Source organism: Epinephelus lanceolatus, chromosome 6, assembly GCF_041903045.1.
Source record: "Epinephelus lanceolatus isolate andai-2023 chromosome 6, ASM4190304v1, whole genome shotgun sequence".
NCBI classification, from domain to species: domain Eukaryota; kingdom Metazoa; phylum Chordata; class Actinopteri; order Perciformes; family Serranidae; genus Epinephelus; species Epinephelus lanceolatus.
Window position 1 is genome coordinate 572,418 of NC_135739.1, and position 22,304 is coordinate 594,721.

The 22,304-nt window shown below is 43.9% G+C and overlaps 2 protein-coding genes across 3 annotated transcripts in view; both read left to right on the forward strand.

Moving 5' to 3' along the window:
* The first annotated feature begins 867 nt into the window (after positions 1-867).
* rtca (RNA 3'-terminal phosphate cyclase) lies at positions 868-10,080 on the forward strand. The gene is made up of 11 exons (XM_078168415.1): positions 868-1,053; positions 1,200-1,300; positions 2,093-2,236; positions 2,393-2,516; positions 2,623-2,681; positions 7,089-7,230; positions 8,963-9,084; positions 9,268-9,326; positions 9,466-9,560; positions 9,649-9,753; positions 9,844-10,080. Exons 1-11 carry the CDS (start codon positions 1,003-1,005, stop codon positions 9,940-9,942), a joined length of 1,101 nt encoding a protein of 366 aa, XP_078024541.1. The 5' UTR covers positions 868-1,002; the 3' UTR covers positions 9,943-10,080.
* A 6,299-nt stretch (positions 10,081-16,379) lies between these two features.
* Positions 16,380-22,304, forward strand: part of cdc14ab (cell division cycle 14Ab) — a 32,227-nt gene continuing 26,302 nt past the window's right edge. For both annotated transcript variants that reach the window (XM_033622294.2, XM_033622295.2), the window contains exons 1-2: positions 16,380-16,778; positions 21,683-21,773. In XM_033622294.2, coding sequence (XP_033478185.1) covers positions 16,679-16,778; positions 21,683-21,773 — 191 coding nt within the window. In that variant the 5' untranslated portion in view covers positions 16,380-16,678. The remainder of the gene's footprint in view (positions 16,779-21,682; positions 21,774-22,304) is intronic.

Here is a 22,304-nt window from a genome sequence, read left to right on the forward strand (position 1 = left end):
GCCTGTACTTTACAGGACTTTATATTCATACTCTGTTTATGTGACGCTGCAGGTTTGACTCTGTGAGAAAAAACAATGACACATGCGGACACATGATCAGTCAATCAATCAATCAATCAATCAATTTTATTTATAAAGCCCAATATCACAAATCACAATTTGCCTCACAGGGCTTTACAGCATACGACATCCCTCTGTCCTTATGACCCTCACAGCTGATCAGGAAAAACTCCCCAAAAAAACCCTTTAACGGGAAAAAAAATGGTAGAAACCTCAGGAAGAGCAACTGAGGAGGGATCCCTCTTCCAGGACGGACAGACGTGCAATAGATGTCGTACAGAACAGATCAACATGATAAATTAACAGTAATCCATATGACACAATGAGACAGAGAGAGAGAGAGAGAGAGAGATGATGTGTGTATACACACACACACACACACATATATATATATGTGTGTGTGTGTGTGTGCGTGTGTGTGTATCCATATATAGATCTGGCTTTAGAGACCACCCCCTTTTACATTTTTAAAGATATATAACTGTTGACATCTCAATTTTATTCCAGTTCTTTTGTTTCAGTTTTATTTCACAGACTCTGACAGTTTCTGTTTTTCATGTATTTTCATTCTTTATTTGTTGTGTAGTTGAATTTATTGTATTTTTGTATTTTTATGTTATTGAATATATTTTCTACAACTTTGATCACGAAAATCTGGAATGTTCATTCTCAGCGTACTGAATATATTTAATACATTTTGTGGGAAAAAACAAAACAACTTTTGCTCATCCTGCAAAGCAACAAAACAATAACTCATTTTATTTTGAAAGTCAGCGGAAGTGATTGTAGTTTTTCAGTGAGGCGGAGAAGTTCCAGAAGAAGAAGAAGAAGAAGAAGAAGAAGACTCCCAAACAGAAGAAGAGAAGTACCGGTGCTGTTACCGGAGGCTGCAGTCTGATTGTGACCCAGAGTCGGTGTTGAGGAGTCAAGGTGTTCCGGTTGATGAAGATGGACTCGGCGGCGGCGGAGATCGACGGCAGCCTGATGGAGGGAGTGAGTGTTCACACTGTATTTACCGGAATAATGTTCCGCGCTGCTAACATGCTAACACAGGGCTAACAGCGGTGAGTGCGGCGGTTAGCAGCCGGTGCTGAACCGACCGGTTTCTGATGTGTTTCCCTGGTGTCGGTTCTCCGCAGGGCGGACAGATCCTGAGAGTGTCCGCGGCGCTCAGCTGCATCACCGGGACATCCATCAAAATCACCAAAATCCGAGCCGGCAGAAGCACACCGGGGCTCAGGTGAGTTAGCTGCTCCCGGCTAGCAGGCTAACGTTAGCCTATTCATTGAAGTTGAGTCGTCGGCTAACGTCGTTAGCTCCTCCTGACAATAGAAGCAAACATTTGTGATCTGGGTTCAGTTGCTCACAGACTGGATCCTGTTCTCGCTCTCGTGTTGGATAAAACTCTCCGGCTTCCGTTAGAGGCAGCTGTTGGGAATCTGCAGCCAAATTATTAGTGCAGCTTAAATGGAGAGAAGAAGACGGCGACAAGACTCAATTCATAAATTTCCAAAATAAGAGTTTCTGTCTCATCTGCAAACACACATGATCTCTGAAACATAAATGAACATATTCAGACATCGGCTGGTGCCGCATTAAAATTCGGCCTCCATCCTGTTGCTGCGGAGGCTTGTTAATTTATAAGAGTTAACAGCAAAGTGTGGCACTGTGCCTGTGTGCTGCACTGTGGCGTCACCCGGCAGCTGCGGATCAGTTCATCTGATGCAGACTGTTGATTTTCTGGGAGGTTCGTATGTGAGCCGAATTAACTACAAGGCTCTCAGCATCCTAAAACAGTTTTAGTCTTGTGTGTGTCGAATGAGGGATTGGTATAAAGTTCAGAACTCGTCAGATATGTGTAATTTCTGAATGGAGCTCTGAGGTTTTCTTGTGAAGACTGTTTCCACAAACTACTGTGAGGTGTCATGAGCACAGAGTCACAGGTGTGGTCACAATGTCTCGTACACAATCAGATGTGTTCCGTTATTATAAGTGTGTGTGTGTGTGTGTGTGTGTGTGTGTGTGTGTTCAGGCCGCAGCACCTGAGCGGCCTGCAGTTGGTCTCAGATCTGTGTTCTGGCGGCCTGCAGGGAGCCACTATCGGATCCACCGACATCAGTCTGACTCCAGGAAAGATCCGGTCTGGAAGCCACACGGCCGACACACAGACAGCAGGGTGAGTCTGTCTGTCTGTCTGTCTGTCTGTCTGTGACACAATCTAACGTCCTATTTTATCGTCTCACTTTAACATTGTAAACTGTAAATCAGTTGTTCTTTTAAAGGCAGTAATCAATATGTATTCTGTGTGTGTGTGTGTGTGTGTGTGTGTCAGGAGTGTGTGTCTGCTGCTGCAGGTAGCTCTACCTTGCGCTCTGTACGCTGACGCTTCCTCACAGCTCTGTCTGAAGGGAGGAACCAACGCAGAGATGGCTCCTCAGATCGACTACACTGTCAAGGTCTGATGCACACACACACACACACACACACACACACACACACACACACAGACACAGTAACATGTTTGGGATGAATCTGTGTTCAACTGTTTATTTTCTTCTTCAGGTGTTTAAACCAATCGTAGAGAAGTTTGGAGTCCATTTTGACTGTGACATCAGAATGAGGTCAGTTTCCTGTTTCCTGTCTGTGTGTGTGTGTGTGTGTCTGTGTGTGTGTGTCTGTGTGTCTGTGTGTGTGTGTGTAACTCATAGTTGGGTATAACGTGTTACAAAGTAACGCATTATGCCTGGTACACGCTACACGCTGGTACTCACCAATTATCCCTGGTCAACTTTCATGGCGTGTGTGATGTCATCGGGTTATTCTTGTCCTGTTTTTATTACTTTACTATTATCTGAGTCACTGTGTGTGTTCATGTGCCAGCCGACATGTTGTTGTAGTCACCTAGAAGCGTCAGCAGATGGCAGGAGCTACATTTGAAGCGCCATACGTAAACTGTGAAGCTACTGTATCTTCCACAGGAAGTTCTGACAAATGTTTCAGAATAAAAGCCTATTTAGAAAATGGAGGGATTCTCTCAGCCGAGGTTATAAGGGGCTTTTAATTTGAAACAAGTGTTGAGTTTGAAATGACGGTGCGATATGTTAACTTTATAAAGACAATGGAGCGGATAAAAAGTAAATATATAAACACACAGAGGGATTAATAAATAACGGAGCATCTATAATGTAGTTTGTTTCAAATGAAACTGGGAGCCTCTGCAGTTGTGGTGAGTAAAAGCCCCGCCGCTATTTGTTAATGTTATTACTTTATGTCCGACCGTGAGGATGTACCATTGTTTGCTAGCTTGATGCTAATAACAGTAACATTAACTCAGCAGGTTGACAAAGTGCCTCTGCTGTTTCACACCATCATTTCCCCCTTTTACTCTGTGTGGTAACATCCCTAGAGGAAATATTAAAACACTGGGGTGTTGTTGTCATACAGTTGTCTATGGCAGCAGATCGTTGTGTGTTTCTACTGGTCAAAGTGACGGCTGTGATGGGAGAACTGGATCTCAGTGAAGGGCAAGTGGTCCATAACTTTAATTTTGGAGACAAAAAAATGTAGGCTTAGCGCCCTGTGGTCCATTGGCCAATAGGAAATGTAGAATACTCAAAAGTACTTTAAAAGTGCTTGACTTACTTTACTCAGGAAGTAACGCAGTAAAGTAACTGGTTACTTTTTTAAAAAGTAACGCAGTAACATACTTTGATTACTTTTAAAGTACCCCTTACCCAACACTGGTGTAACTATGTCTGTGTGTCTGCAGCCCTTTTTAAACAGGAGTTGTGCAAATTTGCAGGAAAGCCCAATCAGTGTTTTTTCAGCATTGGCAGTATAAAAACTAAATCGGGGAGTGCAGCAAAATGCCGCCTACCTACTTTTGTTTATACAGAATGTGCCTTTTTCGGGGCAATGGGGGGCGTGAGCAAGTAACAAAACGTGTAGCTCAGCGTGTGACGTAAACAGTGACGTGGGAGGGAAGCCGCGGCTGGTCAGTCCTTCGGCGATTCTCTCATAAGTCGGCCCGTCCTTCACCATCCCCGTCATCTGACGGTTAATGGCCTCTTCGTTTGCGAGGACAAGGAGGGCGCGCGAGTCATCAACAGCTCCTCCCACAAGTCATCTACAGCTCCTCCCACAAGTCATCTACAGCTCCTCCCACAAGTCATCAACAGCTCCTCCCACAAGTCATCTACAGCTCCTCCCACAAGTCATCAACAGCTCCTCCCACAAGTCATCAACAGCTCCTCCCACAAGTCATCTACAGCTCCTCCCACAAGTCATCAACATCCCCTCCCACAAGTCATCAACAGCTCCCCCCACAAGTCATCTACAGCTCCTCCCACAAGTCATCAACATCCCCTCCCACAAGTCATCAACAGCTCCTCCCACAAGTCATCTACAGCTCCTCCCACAAGTCATCAACATCCCCTCCCACAAGTCATCAACAGCTCCTCCCACAAGTCATCAACAGCTCCCCCCACAAGTCATCAACAGCTCCTCCCACAAGTCATCAACAGCTCCCCCCACAAGTCTTCAACAGCTCCTCCCACAAGTCATCAACAGCTCCCCCCACAAGTCATCAACAGCTCCCCCCACAAGTCATCAACAGCTCCCCCCACAAGTCATCAACAGCTCCTCCCACAAGTCTTCAACAGCTCCTCCCACAAGTCATCAACAGCTCCTCCCACTAGTCTTCAACAGCTCCTCCCACAAGTCATCAACAGCTCCCCCCACAAGTCATCAACAGCTCCCCCCACAAGTCATCAACAGCTCCTCCCACAAGTCATCAACAGCTCCTCCCACAAGTCATCAACAGCTCCCCCCACAAGTCATCAACAGCTCCCCCCACAAGTCATCAACAGCTCCTCCCACAAGTCATCAACATCCCCTCCCACAAGTCATCAACAGCCCCTCCCACAAGTCATCAACAGCTCCTCCCACAAGTCATCAACAGCTCCTCCCACAAGTCATCAACAGCTCCTCCCACAAGTCATCAACAGCTCCTCCCACAAGTCATCAACAGCTCCCCCCACAAGTCATCAACAGCTCCTCCCACAAGTCATCAACAGCTCCCCCCACAAGTCTTCAACAGCTCCTCCCACAAGTCATCAACAGCTCCCCCCACAAGTCATCAACAGCTCCCCCCACAAGTCATCAACAGCTCCCCCCACAAGTCATCAACAGCTCCTCCCACAAGTCTTCAACAGCTCCTCCCACAAGTCATCAACAGCTCCTCCCACTAGTCTTCAACAGCTCCTCCCACAAGTCATCAACAGCTCCCCCCACAAGTCATCAACAGCTCCCCCCACAAGTCATCAACAGCTCCTCCCACAAGTCATCAACAGCTCCTCCCACAAGTCATCAACAGCTCCCCCCACAAGTCATCAACAGCTCCCCCCACAAGTCATCAACAGCTCCTCCCACAAGTCATCAACATCCCCTCCCACAAGTCATCAACAGCCCCTCCCACAAGTCATCAACAGCTCCTCCCACAAGTCATCAACAGCTCCTCCCACAAGTCATCAACAGCTCCTCCCACAAGTCATCAACAGCTCCTCCCACAAGTCATCAACAGCCCCTCCCACAAGTCATCAACAGCTCCTCCCACAAGTCATCAACAGCTCCCCCCACAAGTCATCAACAGCTCCCCCCACAAGTCATCAACAGCCCCTCCCACAAGTCATCAACAGCTCCTCCCACAAGTCATCAACAGCTCCCCCCACAAGTCATCAACAGCTCCCCCCACAAGTCATCAACAGCTCCTCCCACAAGTCATCAACAGCTCCTCCCACAAGTCATCAACAGCTCCTCCCACAAGTCATCAACAGCTCCTCCCACAAGTCATCAACAGCCCCTCCCACAAGTCATCAACAGCTCCTCCCACAAGTCATCAACAGCTCCTCCCACAAGTCATCAACAGCCCCTCCCACAAGTCATCAACAGCTCCTCCCACAAGTCATCAACAGCTCCTCCCACAAGTCATCAACAGCTCCTCCCACAAGTCATCAACAGCTCCTCCCACAAGTCATCAACAGCTCCTCCTGTTGCAGAAGGCCGCCTCGGTCTGTTTAAACCAAAAGGGTTCCACCAATATGTCTACCCTACGAGGAGGAAAATTGGGCACCTCGGATCAGCTTGGCGGCAAAACGGCCCAACATTCACCGAAAATCTGTGTGTGTGTGTGTGTGTGTATGTGTGTATGTGTGTATGTGTCACCGTGTGTGTGTAACTATGTGTGTGTCACTGTGTGTGTGTCACTATGTGTGTGTAACTATGTGTGTGTCACTGTGTGTGTGTCACTATGTGTGTGTAACTATGTGTGTGTCTGTGTGTGTGTGTCACTATGTGTGTGTAACTATGTGTGTGTCACTGTGTGTGTAACTATGTGTGTGTCACTGTGTGTGTAACTGTGTGTCACTGTGTGTGTGTAACTATGTGTGTGTCACTGTGTGTGTGTAACTATGTGTGTGTCACTGTGTGTGTGTAACTATGTGTGTGTCACTGTGTGTGTGTAACTATGTGTGTGTCACTGTGTGTGTGTAACTATGTGTTTGTCACTGTGTGTGTGTAACTGTGTGTGTGTCACTGTGTGTGTGTAACTATGTGTGTGTCACTGTGTGTGTGTAACTATGTGTGTGTCACTATGTGTGTGTCACTGTGTGTGTGTAACTGTGTGTGTGTCACTGTGTGTGTGTCACTGTGTGTGTGTCACTATGTGTGTGTAACTATGTGTGTGTCACTATGTGTGTGTCACTGTGTGTGTGTCACTGTGTGTGTGTAACTATGTGTGTGTCACTATGTGTGTGTCACTATGTGTGTGTCACTGTGTGTGTGTCACTATGTGTGTGTCACTGTGTGTGTGTAACTATGTGTGTGTCACTGTGTGTGTGTAACTATGTGTGTGTCACTGTGTGTGTGTAACTGTGTGTGTGTCACTGTGTGTGTGTCACTGTGTGTGTGTCACTATGTGTGTGTAACTGTGTGTGTGTGTAACTATGTGTGTGTCACTGTGTGTGTTTCAGGGGCTTCTACCCTAAGGGTGGAGGTGAGGTGACGGTGACGGTGAGCCCGGTCAAAGAGCTGCAGCCTGTCGTCATGACAGAGAGAGGAAACATCACCAAGATCTACGGCCGAGCCTTCGTTGCCGGGGTGCTGCCATTCAAGGTAAAGTTACCACTGATACACAGGAAGTGATGTCATAACCACGGTTATTTCTGTAGATTTTAGATTCTTAAATTATGATGAGAAACATTCAGAAGTTTCATATCAAACTGATCAGTGTGACGTATTGATCAGTGATGTATTGATTAGGACTGGGTATCGATTCAGATTTTCCAGATCGATTCGATTTGATTTTCAAGGACTCAGTTCAATCAGATTCACAATTCGATTCGATTCGATTTAATTCAGTTTAATATCGATTCAGTCAAGTATATCTCAATTATGATACAAAATTTGCTTGGATATTAAGATATTTTCTGAGAACTAACAAAGTATATTTAACAAGGAACCCTCTGACCTGGTGCGTTACTATTAAAAATACTGTTCACATTAAGAATTGGCCCCAAAGCAGCACATTAGTCATCATGTACATTTATTTAACATTACCTGACACATACAAAATAAATATTTTAAATTAAATCTAATCACAAGGCAGACAATGTAAATGAAGTGGCTACAAAAAATGTAAACAAAGGACATCCACAAGTTTGCTGCCTGTAACCGTCTTATAAAGCTTTTGTGCAACACACTACAGTGGTTGTGATGCACACATAGACTGTATCAGAAGAGAAACAATATACGTAGGTGAACCCTGCAGCAAAGTGAGCCTTCTTCCTCAGAGAGGATCTTTGCCTCCCAGTTTGATCCTGGCGGCAGAGCAGAGTGAACCGTCTTTCTTCTCAGAGGATCTTTGTCCCATGACAGCAGGCAGCTGTTCTCCGTGTCCACAGTGTAAACAACTTCGCTGGCGATTTGACAGTCACTAGCAGCACATTATGACCCTTTGTAAAAGTTTCTGTGTGGTACCTGTGTTGTACATGAGCTAACGTTAGCGGCTAAGGACTGAGAGGCTGTCCGGGGTGTGTGTGTGTGTGTGTGTGTGTGTGTGTGTGTGTGTGTGTGTGTGTGTGTGTGTGTCTGAGTAGCGTCAGTACGTTAGCTTGTTAGCCGTAACGTTAGCCTTGCTGTTTGTCATGTTAACGTTATCGTCGGCAGCCCTGAATAGCTTGTAAAGCTTTAGCATAGTTAGTTAGCACATTTGTTTTCGGCCCATGTGTTTACTGCTACAGAAAAATAATAAATCTTTGGTTTATTTGCACAGCGTCGCCTCTCTGCCGTCTTTTATCACGCTTGCTAACGCTAAGTTAACTTTACCAGCAGATGTGTATGAGGCACAAACTGAGGCTACAGTCAGCAGTGTGCTGATGCTTAGTGGTATTTCTTAATCTTTTCTGTGAAACCGATGTGCATTTAATAAACATGCGTACATTATTAGCGTTATATTTTTAGGAGAAAATACGAGTGCAAATACTCGCACCGTAGACCCATGCCTTCAGTGGACGCGCTCCCACCATTGTTTGCTGCTCTGTCTTCATTCAGTGTCCGGCCGTCTCGCGAGATCTCTCTCCATGACCTCAGGTGCTAAATGCTGATCTTGCGAGACTACCTGGATTGATAGTACTGCTGCTGCTGCAGGCTGCTACCGGCTGTACAACACGTCCACGGAGGAAAATGGTTATAGTAAAAGATCGATTTTTTAATTAATGAATCAGTATTGTGCCATTTAAAGGAAAATCGATTCGGATCGATTAAATCAATTTTTTCAACCCAGCTCTAGTATTGATCAGTGTGACATATTGATCAGTGACATATTGATGGTATAATCTGTCCTCAGCTGGCTAAAGACATGTCGGCGGCTGCTGTTCGAACCATCAGGAAGGAAATCAAAGAGCTGTACATCAACATCCCAGCCGTGCAGGAGAAAGACAAGGCCTGCGGGAATGGCAACGGCATCATGTAAGCCCCGCCCACCTGTTGACATCACTGCTACATTCACTGTCCGAGAGGAAGTTGGGATAAAAAACAGCCTTCTGCTTGAAAACAGCACAAAGAAACATCTCTGTTCATGTTACTGCCACAGGAAACAGGAAGAAGCAGCAGGTGTCTCTCTGATTGGCTCTTGTCCTCTCTGTGTTTCAGAATTATCGCTGAGTCGTCGACAGGTTGTGTGTTCGCAGGTTCAGCTCTGGGGAAGAAAGGTGAGAATGTCACATGTTCAGCTGGAACAGAGACGACACGTCATGTGACCAATCACAGCTCTGTGATGTACCTGTCTCAGCCAGGTGTGGCCAATCAGAGCCTTCACACTCAGTGTGTGTGTGTGTGTGTGTGTCCCAGGTGTGTATGCAGATAAAGTTGGTATAGAAGCTGCTGAGATGTTGCTGAGAAACATCAGACACAACGGCTGTGTGGACGAGTTCCTGCAGGACCAGGTGAAACATGCTGTGACATCACTGTGACATCACTGTGACCCATGGACATACAGTGCACTTTGACCTGTGACCTCCTCTTCCTCCTCAGCTCATCATCTTCATGGCGTTGGCGAAGGGAACGTCTCGGATTCGAACCGGCGCCGTGACACTGCACACACAGACGGCCATTCACATTGCAGAGCAGCTCACTCAGGTCAGACACAGACTACACACACACACACACACACACACACACACACACACACACGTATGATGTATTTATACTTTATTTTTGTGTTTCCAGGCAAAGTTCACAATAACAAAGTGCGAGGACGAACTGAGCAGCAACGTCACCTACATCATCGAATGTGAAGGATCAGGAGCGGCTAACACACACCTGTAGACACATACACGCACACTGAACACACACTGAACACACACATACTCTGTCTCTGTCCAGCTGCTCCGTCACGGCCGACCCTCTCAGCTTCTGTCTCAGGGTGTTTCATTCAAACTGTAATAAATCGATAAATCAATAAAACTTTGTGTTTTTAAGTCTTTGTGTCTTTAACTCCTCATGAAACATCCTACAGCTCCCATAATGCACCTGGGTAGAGCTTGTAAAATTGTATAGCTCTGGGTATCAATCAGCCGCCACCACCAGTTTCTCCTCCGTCATTTTCCAACTGTAAACTTGTTGTCGTGACCACCACAGAAGCCCCGCCTCTCACATCATCCCATTGGACAATGTGAGAAACGCGGAGATGACGTGGAGCGCTTTCTGCTCTGAGCTGAGGTCTTTCATGTTCTAAGCATTTCCTTCGCCCCAAAGTCAACACTGGAGCCATTATTACAGGCTCCGCCCCTCTGAACACTCAGATACGAATCAGGAGAAAATGAGCTTTGTTTAGAGACACGTCTGTTTTAGTAACAAACGTGATGTCACACTGTGTCGTATCAGACATTAAACCAGCTGATGAAACCAGGAACATTAAATTTGTTCTTTGTTTAGTGTTGAATAAGAGTTTATTTATTTGTGATATACAATTATCACTTTCCATCATAACAAAACTGACACACAATCTTAAAAAAAGACTAAACAAAAGTAAAATTAGAGACAGAAAACAATACAAAACCAGACGTACAGTAAGATCACAAACATCTGTATATTTATGTCTGAACATCAACTCTCTTTATAAAAAATCTAATTTGTAACCAATAATGACAGTGTCCACTCTGAAACAACCGCAGATAAGATAAGTAAAGGAAGCAGAACAAAATCAACCCTCAGATGAGATGTGAGAACATGAGTCACTCATTTCTTCCTAATGTTTCTCCCTTTATGTTTCCAGATGGACTTAATCTGTTCTTTTCCATATTCAGATGATGGCATGTGTCAGTGTAGGATGGTGAGTGGATTTTAATCCTTTAATTAAAAGGAACAATCCAACATGGTGGCTCCCTCACAGTGCCATGGAACATGTCCTGTGATGTACCGATTGAGGGATTAAAATCTGATTTTACACCCAATGTCTTTGAATCTGATTTCATCGCCCACATTACGTTTACTGCACTTCCAAATGGGGTGGGTGGATGCAGGGAGAGAAGACCACGCCCACTCAGGAGACAGGAAGTGTATACCATTTAATACCATGGGCGCAGCTTCTGTTATTGAAGATCTGTGATGACACATTTTAAAGGAGCAATAAGCGAAATTCATCATTTCTAGATTGAAGGAATTAAAAAAATGCTATGTGAAGAACTAGAGGTGTAATTTCATCTGGAGTATAGCATGACCTCACACACCCTCTCTCTGTGTTGATCTCCAGCCCACTGTTTACAAGCCGGTCCGGCTGCACGTTCATGTACGTTCATGCTGCGTTTTTCAGCCCACTAGAATTAGAAATCTTAATGCGCTCATACGGCGAGTTTGCACACGTTTTCAAAAAGAAGTGCAACACCGCTGCAGCTGCAAAAGAGAAGGAGACGGCGTGGGAGAACATTGCTGCTCGGGTCAGTGCTTAAGTTTAAATGTAGTCCTCTGCAATCACAATAATATTACAGGGGAAAACTGCTTGAATGGTAGCCTATTAATTTATTTCATTTAGGTGCAATCCCGCGGAGGAGAAGCGCACTTGGCAGCAGTTTAGGATGAAATATAAAAACATTGTTCAAACAGGTAAGACCTCGGCATAATCTCATGGGGGAACCTCATTTTGATCATGTTTTACATTGTAAAGTAAATATTAAGTGGCTGTTTGGCTGTGCAGTTGTTTTATCCCCAACATAATGCTGTTTTCACACACATGAATGTCTTCTCATCTATATCATGTTCTGTTAAATAATTAAGCCTATTTAAACTAACACAGACTTCTACTCAGCCAACAGAAAGATGGCAGATGCCGTAAAACGAGCACACTTTTCTGACCGCCCCGCACACAGTTGCCTTACTCAAGTGCTCAGCATCTCCGACATTGTACAAAAACTTCCATTTGCAAAGAAACACAGCGCATTTTTATACAGTCTATGAGCGCAACACACAATATCTGCTGGGATGTGAGAGCATGACTACGATTGGTAATGTTGCAAATGTAAGGACGGATTAGGTTGTGTATGTAGATGATGGACTGTGACGTGAAACGGTACCGCTCATAAAGATAATTGTGTGGAAATGCTAAAACATCTATGCGCGGTCTGATAACCATCTCCCGACGAATATTTAATTCTCTGCACAATCTTCATCCACGGGATCGTTATCAAAAGGACATGCCATGTTAGTGAAAAAAGTCGCCACCTACTGCGCCTAATGGACTTCTAATATACTGACCCTGTTTTTTTAAATGACAGACGGCAGAACTAGGCTACGCCAAAACTCGCCTGCTGACTGAATGAATGAGGAAATCAGATGGAGTGTGTGGCTCTGAAAGAGGGCGGAGACAGAGAGAAACTCGAGGTTCATTGAGAAAAACCTGGTCCCGACCAGGTTAGGTTCATAGAGTCTGTTACTACGGTAACTGACCGAGAGCTTAAGTTACCTCTCTCTCTCTGAAACAGGCTGGAGTTACCCCTCTTTCTCTGGTTTGAGTTACCTCCCTTTTTGAAATGGAAAACTCAGAGTTTCCCTCATTTCAGGGTTAACAGACTCTGAGTTTTCACTAAACCTGCTTTGTGAAACGGACCCCAGGCCTCTAATTGAGACAGGCCTTTATTTGGCAACATGTGTAGCCACACCGGGCTAGTAAAAGGGACCAGGTTTTTACGTGACATTTAATTAGTTTATACATTGTTCTGGCTGTTGGCAGGTCATGTGAGTGGGCGGGACTTCCTTTTATAGGAGCTTTTCATCCACAAAACAAAAGGTTCTTTGACTCAAAAGTTTTTTAATTACTTACTAACTAACTCTTACTTATTCTTATTCTTGTTCAGCCTGTGATGATGACGATGACGATGATGATGATGATGATGATGCTGTTGTTGTGGCTGTGATGAGCTCTGCAGCCTGTAGAGGACGCTGCCAGGACAGTGGAGGAGCTGTGGACACCTGCTGATGTCACAGTTACCAGGACGCACCTGTCGGCTCAGCACACACTCAGAGACGTTTGTAAAACAGGTGACAGGTGAACGTCTGTGTGTGTTTACCAACCTGACACACACACTTCGTCCTGAGCCGACAGAATCCGAATCAGTGTGTGTGGACAGACCAGGACCAGGACCAGAACCAGGACCAGGACCAGGACCAGGACCTGAGCTGCAGTTGGATCAGTGTGTGTCCTGACGTTTCCATCAGCTGTTTGTGTCTCTGAATGTTGACGGTGGTTTTGTGAGACTGGACATGTTTGTCTCTGCAGGATGAGGACAGCTGAGCTGTTCTGAACCATTCCTGATGGACCAGGACTTCCTGTGGTCCCCTTCTAGTTTCCGTGATGTCAGTGGCGTGGTGTCATGTTTGTCCCTCTCACCTCGTTAGTTCACCTGCAGCAGGTGAGCTGATGTACAGTGTGTACAGCAGAAAGTCCAGCTCAGACCTGAATGTGTGTTGAAACCTGAGCCGGCTGTAAACTCACACCTCTGTCCCCTCTGGAACCAGGAGCAACCTGATCCAGGTCACCTGACACCTCCTCAGCTCAGCCCTGCCGCGTCCTCGCAGTCTGCTCGTCGCCCTGCAGCATGGTGGACGCCGGGGCCTGGAGGATGCACCAGGATGGCCCCCGAGTCCTCCAGCCTGGATCTGGACCTGGACCTGGACCAAACCGCGTGTGGATCTCTCTGATAGCAGGTGAGATTCTGACATCATCACAGTGACATGAACAGGGTCGGCAGACATTAAAGGACTAATCCAGAGTCAGTCAGCCAATCAGGTGAGGTTATTTCACCTGTTTCTAGCACAGGTGTCATGTGACTGACTGAGCTCAGGCAGGACGACAGGAGACAAAACAAAAGTCCACAATCGTCTGGTTCAGCTCAATGACTCTGAGATCAGAATAACTTTTATATTTCACTCTGGATTAAACTTAAATGAAGCGTCTTCACACGCTGCGTTCATGAAACAGGAAACATATCTGAGACCATGATGAACAAAACCAATCATAAATAAATCAGTACAAATCAAAGCGTCCTGACTAATGTCATCTTCAGCTGATCTGTTGACAGGATGACAGGGTTAACACCTACATGTTACTGTGATGTGACTGTAGTTACACCTACATGATACTGTGATGTGACTGTAGTTACACCTACATGTTACTGTGATGTGACTGTAGTTACACCTGTGATGTGACTGTAGTTACACCTACATGTTACTGTGATGTGACTGGAGTTACACCTACATGTTACTGTGATGTGACTGTAGTTACACCTACATGATACTGTGATGTGACTGGAGTTACACCTGTGATGTGACTGTAGTTACACCTGTGATGTGACTGTAGTTACACCTACATGTTACTGTGATGTGACTGTAGTTACACCTACATGTTACTGTGATGTGACTGTAGTTACACCTGTGATGTGACTGTAGTTACACCTACATGTTACTGTGATGTGACTGTAGTTACACCTACATGTTACTGTGATGTGACTGTAGTTACACCTACATGTTACTGTGATGTGACTGTAGTTACACCTACATGATACTGTGATGTGACTGTAGTTACACCTACATGATACTGTGATGTGACTGTAGTTACACCTACATGATACTGTGATGTGACTGTAGTTACACCTACATGATACTGTGATGTGACTGTAGTTACACCTGTGATGTGACTGTAGTTACACCTACATGATACTGTGATGTGACTGTAGTTACACCTACATGTTACTGTGATGTGACTGTAGTTACACCTACATGATACTGTGATGTGACTGTAGTTACACCTACATGTTACTGTGATGTGACTGTAGTTACACCTACATGATACTGTGATGTGACTGTAGTTACACCTACATGATACTGTGATGTGACTGTAGTTACACCTACATGATACTGTGATGTGACTGTAGTTACACCTACATGTTACTGTGATGTGACTGTAGTTACACCTGTGATGTGACTGTAGTTACACCTACATGTTACTGTGATGTGACTGTAGTTACACCTACATGTTACTGTGATGTGACTGTAGTTACACCTGTGATGTGACTGTAGTTACACCTACATGATACTGTGATGTGACTGTAGTTACACCTACATGTTACTGTGATGTGACTGTAGTTACACCTACATGATACTGTGATGTGACTGTAGTTACACCTACATGATACTGTGATGTGACTGTAGTTACACCTACATGATACTGTGATGTGACTGTAGTTACACCTACATGATACTGTGATGTGACTGTAGTTACACCTGTGATGTGACTGTAGTTACACCTACATGTTACTCTGATGTGACTGTAGTTACACCTGTGATGTGACTGTAGTTACACCTACATGTTACTGTGATGTGACTGTAGTTACACCTCCATGTTACTCTATTATCAGGTAGCTCTAGTAAGTCCTTAAAAACTCTCCAGCTAATTCAGAATGCAGCAGCACGTGTACTAACAGGAACTAAGAAACGAGATCATATTTCTCCTGTTTTAGCTTCTCTGCACTGGCTCCCTGTAAAATCCAGAATTGAATTTAAAATCCTACTGTTAACTTATAAAGCTCTAAATGGTCAAGCTCCGTCATATCTTAGAGAGCTCATAGTGCCATATTATCCCACCAGAACACTGCGCTCTGAGAACGCAGGGTTACCAACTATAATATTATTACTTTCAATAATGTTGTTGTAAGCTACTGTTATTACCTGCATCTCTCTCTCTCTCTCTCTCTCTCTCTCTCTCTCTCTCTCTCTGTCTCTCTCTCTGTCTCATTGTGTCATACAGATTACTGTTAATTTATTATGCTGATCTGTTCTGTACGACATCTATTGCACGTCTGTCCGTCCTGGAAGAGGGATCCCTCCTCAGTTGCTCTTCCTGAGGTTTCTACCATTTTTTTTCCCTGTTAAAGGTTTTTTTGGGGAGTTTTTCCTGATCAGCTGTGAGCGTCATAAGGACAGAGGGATGTCGTATGCTGTAAAGCCCTGTGAGGCAAATTGTGATTTGTGATATTGGGCTTTATAAATAAAATTGATTGATTGATTGATTGATTGATTGATATGATTGTAGTTACACAGACAGACGTCCCCTCTGACAGACAGAACTTCAGGAAAACTTTTCATGGCAGCTCTCCGAGCAGACCATGAAGGCAGCACAGCCCGTTCTGTTTGCTGATTGGCTGTGGTTGCTATGGGAGCGGCTCCCGCTGCTATGGTAACGTTTCTTAAGGAGGGATTTGTACAATCACAGTTTCAGACTCCCGGAGCGTCGTCAAAGAGATTCGGTGCTAACGGGCTAACATGCTAACCCGGGAATATTTACCGGTGAAAAAACGGAAAACCAAAGAGCGGAAACGGTAGAAACGGTTCCTCTGTGCTTGAAGGGCGGCAGCAGGGGCTGATGGGAAACTGAGGAGAAAGTTGTTAAACTTTTCAACAGTCTCCGTTCACCTGCCTGCTAGCTCCGCTGCTAGCCTGCTAAGGGCTAACCGAGCTGCTAGCACTTTAAAAAGTTTAGTGAAGCTAAGCGGGCCGGGAATTAGACGGAGCCATGACGGTGGAAGGAGTTAGACACTCCCCGATCCTGTCCGCCCTGTTCGGCGTGACTGACGAGTCCGAGCCGCTGCAGGGAGCCGCTCAGTTCATTAAAGGTACAAATACACAGTTTACTCAAAGTACAGATACTTAAATACAGAGTTCATTAAAGGTACAAATACTTAAATACAGAGTTCATTAAAGGTACGTTATAAATACACAGTTTAATTCAGTTTATTTATCTTGAAACAATCTAGTAAAGTTAGGAATATCAAAGGTTTTCATAAAGTCAAAGCAGTTTATTTAAGTTAAAGCAGTTTATTATAGTAAACAGTGTTGATGTTTTAAAGATTATAATGAAAATTGTTAATCAAAGTGAAATTAAAGTTAATAGAGATGATTAAAGTTAATAGAGATTAGTGTATTAGAGGTTATGATAAAGTTAAAATTGGTTTTTCAAGTTAAAATAGTTCATGAAATGTAAAATGCAACAAAAGATTAATTAAAGAGTCTCTGAGGTAAAATTAGTTTGTTATATTCTCTCAGACTGTTAAATGTAAAGATAAATTAATTAAAGGTAAAGATCAACAGGTGAATTTACCTTAAACAGTGTAAAGTAGGACTGCATGATATATCGTTTGAACATCGCCATCGTGATGTGCGCGTGTGCAATAGTCACATCGCAGGACATGCAATGTTTTCTCTTTTTTTAGAACATGTAAACTTTTGTTTTGCTTCAGAAAAGCAGCTCTGACGAGAGCTCTTTGCTCTGCTCACCTCTCTGCACGCAGCAGCCCTCCCCCTCTCGTGCACACGCTGCAGTCACACACTGAAAATTAGCAACATGCCAGAGGGAGAAACGGTAAAGGAGGATTTATGCCTGGTTCACACTACACGACCTTTCTGCCCATTCTGAAAGTCACTATGTCACATTACACGATTGTGGAGTCATAAAATCATGCCATGACTTGGCCGACAGACATGACACACTACACGCTGGTACTCACCAATTATCCCCGGTCATCTTTCATGGCGTGTGTGATGTCATCGGGTTATTCTTGTTATATTTTTATTTCTTTACTATTATCTGAGTCACTGTGTGTTCATGTGCCAGCCGACATGTTGTTGTAGTCACCTAAAAGCGTCAGCAGATGGCAGGAGCTACATTTGAAGCGCCATACGTAAACATTCAAGTCACTGAATCCTCCACAGGAAGTTTTTGCAAATGTTTCAGAATAAAAGCCTATTTAGAAAATGGAGGGATTCTCTCAGCCGAGGTTATAAGGGGCTTTTAATTTGAAACAAATTCAGGAAGTGTTGAGTTTGAAATGACGGTGCGATATGTTAACTTTACAAAGACAACGGAGCGGATAAAAAGTAAAAATATAAAGACAAAGAGGGATTAATAAATAACGGCTCGTCTATAATGTAGTTTGTTTTCAATGGCACAGAGGTGCCAGTTCACCTCCTGGGCACTGTCGAGGTGCCCCTGAGCAAGGCACCGAACCCCCCAACCACTCAGGGCGCCTGACCCTGGCCCCCTCACTCTGACATCTCTCTACTTTGTGCATGTGTGTTTCTTTCGGACCTGTGTGTTAATGACAAAAGAGTGAAAAAATTGAATTTCCCCTCAGGGGGATTAATAAAGTATATAAAATTAAAAATTAACTGAAGCTGGTAGCCTCTGCAGTTGTGCTGAGTAAAAGCCACTATTTTTTAATTTTCTTACTTTAAGTCATCTGGTCAAAATTGCTGTATTTTTTAATATCCCCCCCCCCAAAACAAAACAAAACAAAACACAATGTCAGTTTTTTCCAATATTGTGCAGCTGTAGTGTAAAGTTAGTTACTGTGGTGTGGGTGAATACTGGATTCTGAATGGCTGCAGCGTGTCCATTAAACCTGATAACGGACACCTGCTGAGTCGTTTAGTAAAACCGTGTGATCACTGCGGCCTACACAGTGTCAGGAGTAACCATAGCAACATTGTGTTTACGGTCCATTTCAAACACTGAGAGTAACGTCAGTCCGTCAATGTGCCGTCTTCTGAACGCCACAGGAAGTACACGGCCCCCTTGGATCACATCAGTGATCAGCTCACATCCTATTGGCCGTTCAGCCAATTGGCCGTTCAGAACGTTAAAGTTAATGTTGATAGTGATTTGGGGACGGAGACGTGTCTGATAGCTCGCTTGTCTTCTTGTTAAACATCCTGTCAGATTTGACTTCCTGTTTGTTATTGACTTTGAATCTCGTTAGCATAACGTAAGCTTTCTGGCTAACAGCTGAGCCAAAGGGTTCTCTGAGCTGAGCAGACTCAAATATCACAAATATCTCTTGTTGACAAGTTGTATCTAAGGCTCGTCCTATTTACTGGGGCAGTAAACAATGTTTCTGTTGCATTAGAACCTTATGGGGTGGTAATGATTGTTCCAGGTATTAGTCAAACCCTCAAGTGTTACCAGGAGAACTGGACTTGATAAAACTTCAGAGTTTGACTGTAAAAAGCATCAAAATATAAATAAATGTAGTTGAAGTTAGTTTGTGTGGCAGGTGAGCATGATGTCAGAGTGACAGTGTCCTTCCAGGTGTCCATCATCAGGAGATGACGGACTCCACTGAGTGTTGGACGGATCACGTCTCCCTCGTCAGACATTAGTGGGGTTTCCATCCAAATGTATTGAAATTTTTGAGCAAATTTTGTGAAAATGCGAATTTATGCCCATTTCCATTCGTTATTATTTTGCGATTATTGGGAGTCAACGGGAAGAGCAGTAGATGGCGCTTCTCATGAAAAATGAACAAAATAAAAACACCCCCATAGAAGAAGAGTCAACTGACACTCAGCAACTGACCATGGACAAATTCCTGATAAACCTGTCGGCTCTTGGGAGAACTCTGGCTAGCATTTTGTCAGCGTTCACAGCGTACCTAACCATCTTGAAGAAGACACGACAAAGAAGGAAGGAGACCAGCGCGTCGTTCTCCGTGTGTATGGGGACGTAGGCGTGGGAAGGACTTTTGGGAAGTAGTTGTCCAGCAGCATTTTACTCACAAACTCTGGCTGAAACATTTCCGTATGTCAAGGGCCACATTTGAGGATCTGTGCCGGTACGTCATCGTTTATTCGCAAAACCTGTTTCCATAGCAAAAAATCGCATTTTCCTTTTATCGATACGCTGACAGATCCACCCGCTCCAAGCATAAAAACTTTTTTCGAATTTTCTGCCTTTTTTCGAATTTCTGGCGGGGTTTTTTCGCAGTTTTTGAAAATGCGAATTAAAATAGGTGGATAGAAACCCAACTATTTTCTCTTTGTTATCTTCTGAACTCTGCAGTTTATCTGCTGACTAAACGTCTTCTCGCACACTTCCTGTCACTACTATTTTTATTACTGATTATCTTTAGTTTCCTTCAGCTGCTGGTCGACTTCATGAGAGAACGAAAACACACACAGCTGTTTTAGTTTCAGTTTCTCTCAGAGTTTTACTTCTTCAGACATCCAAAATGATTCTGATGACACTAGTGTTGTCACGATACCAAAATCTTTGTTTCAGTACCGATACCAATATGAATTTTGATACTTTTCGGTACTTTTCCTAAGGAAAAGTCCTTTTGGATACAAACCTTTAGAACAATAAATAGTAGAGGTGTAACGGTACCAAAAAAAATCATGGTTCGGCAAGTACCTCGGTACGGACGTCATGGTTTGGTTGCTCAAATGTTTCACTAAGTTTGTGTTGTCTCGTGTTGTCTCCCTTTGCGAGGCAGACTTTCTCTTGTCTTTTTTCACGTGCGCCAGCTGCGAATGTTGATACAGGTGTTGTCATACACACCACTTGTGCAATCTGTGCTCCAATAGGAACAAGAAAGGCGTTTGTGTGCATAAATGAGTAAAATAAATTAACTAAATTAATGAATTGAATCAATTTAAAAAGTACTGGTATTTTCCAAATGCAGTATAGTACCGTTTGGAATACTCTAGTACCGCGGTACTATTTTAGTACCGGTATACTGCGCAACACTAGATGACACAATCTTTACTTCCATCGACACACAGTGTTCAAACTTTGATCACCTTCAGATATGCTGTTCATCAGCTGTTCTGTCAGTTATTATGAGAGAAGTAAAGTGCGTCTGTGAATCCATCGGTAGTATTTATTTATAGAGTTATAATATCCTTTGTCATAGTTATAGGTTTTATGTCATCGTTTTTTCTAGACTTGCACGGATTTATCAGCAGTGCTCGGAATCGGGCCGGTTTTCACGTGATTGGCCGTGACCTGTGACCATGTCTAAAATATGACGATTTAAAACGCCGGTCAAATTTCCCGGCGCGCCACATGATTGACATTGTGTAACATCAGCAGCGTACACACACCCACATGTGCAACTCACGGCTTGGGCGATGTGAGGAAGTGAAACATGGACGGCTTCTCACCTTAATAATTCACGCACACACATCAAAAGAGAGAAGGAGCAAGAACATGCTACACACCAAGAATTATTATTTCATTTATCCATGTTTTTATTTATGTATGCCTTTTTTACTTATTTATTTTAATACTGTACCTGAAGTTATATTTGAGCAAAAAGGAAAATGTTTCTTAACCTGTGTCTCTGTTTGTGTTTGTGTTTGTTTGTTTGAGATGATTATTGAAGAGCTGGTTGTGTCTTGATTCAAATGCTCTAATAAAGGAAAGATAGAAAATATTGCAATATATTGTGTGCTGTAAAGTGGTTTGAAAAAAATGAAATTGGAATCGGCCGTCCAAACACTCTGCAAATTGGAAATTGGTATCAGCCCAAAAAATTGTAATCGGTGCAAGTCTAGTTTTTCCACACTGAAATAAAACAAAAATCAAATCTGTTACATTTAAAACTCCTGTCAGCTGACGTCAGGTTTGGATTTGGTGTTAAGTTCAGAGTTGAACTGGTCTCAGATCAGTTTCTAACCTGTGTGTGTGTGTGTGTGTGTGTGTGTGTGTGTGTGTGTGTGTGTGTGTGTGTTTGTCCAACAGAGCGTCTGTACTTCGCCACATTACGCAGTAAACCTAAGAGTACAGCCAACACTCACTACTTCTGCACCGACGAGGAGTTCGTCTACGAAAAGTAAGTTCAGCTCCTTTAAACTGTTATTGATTAATAATCAATATGTGGAACGTGTGTGTGTGTGAACATAATAACCAGCTACCCCAAACACCGAATGGCGCTTGTGGTCTAATTGACCTGGACGATGAAACACTGAACAGACTTGGACTGGCTGAAAGTGTAAGGACGTACACCAGAGGATGAAGAAGCCTCATCTACATCGGTCACGGCCTTCCTCTCAGGGTTCTCACTGTAGTTAGGTGATGACATCACAGATGAAATTCTCAAGGAGGACGTCCAACACACCGCGGGCCTTCTTCACAGAGTATGTTGCCATAGTAACTGACTCAGGGTTACACTGAGCTGGCTTTGTGAAACAGAAAACTCAGAGTTTCATCTCAGGCTGAACAAACTCAGAGTTTGACTGATCCTGCTCTCTGAGACAGACCTGTTGGCCTCAGGTCAGATGGAGAGCTCGAATTTTGTTTTGTATTCCTCGTTTAATGATTATACAGACGGACCAGAGTAACTTTATCTGACTCCCATCCTGAT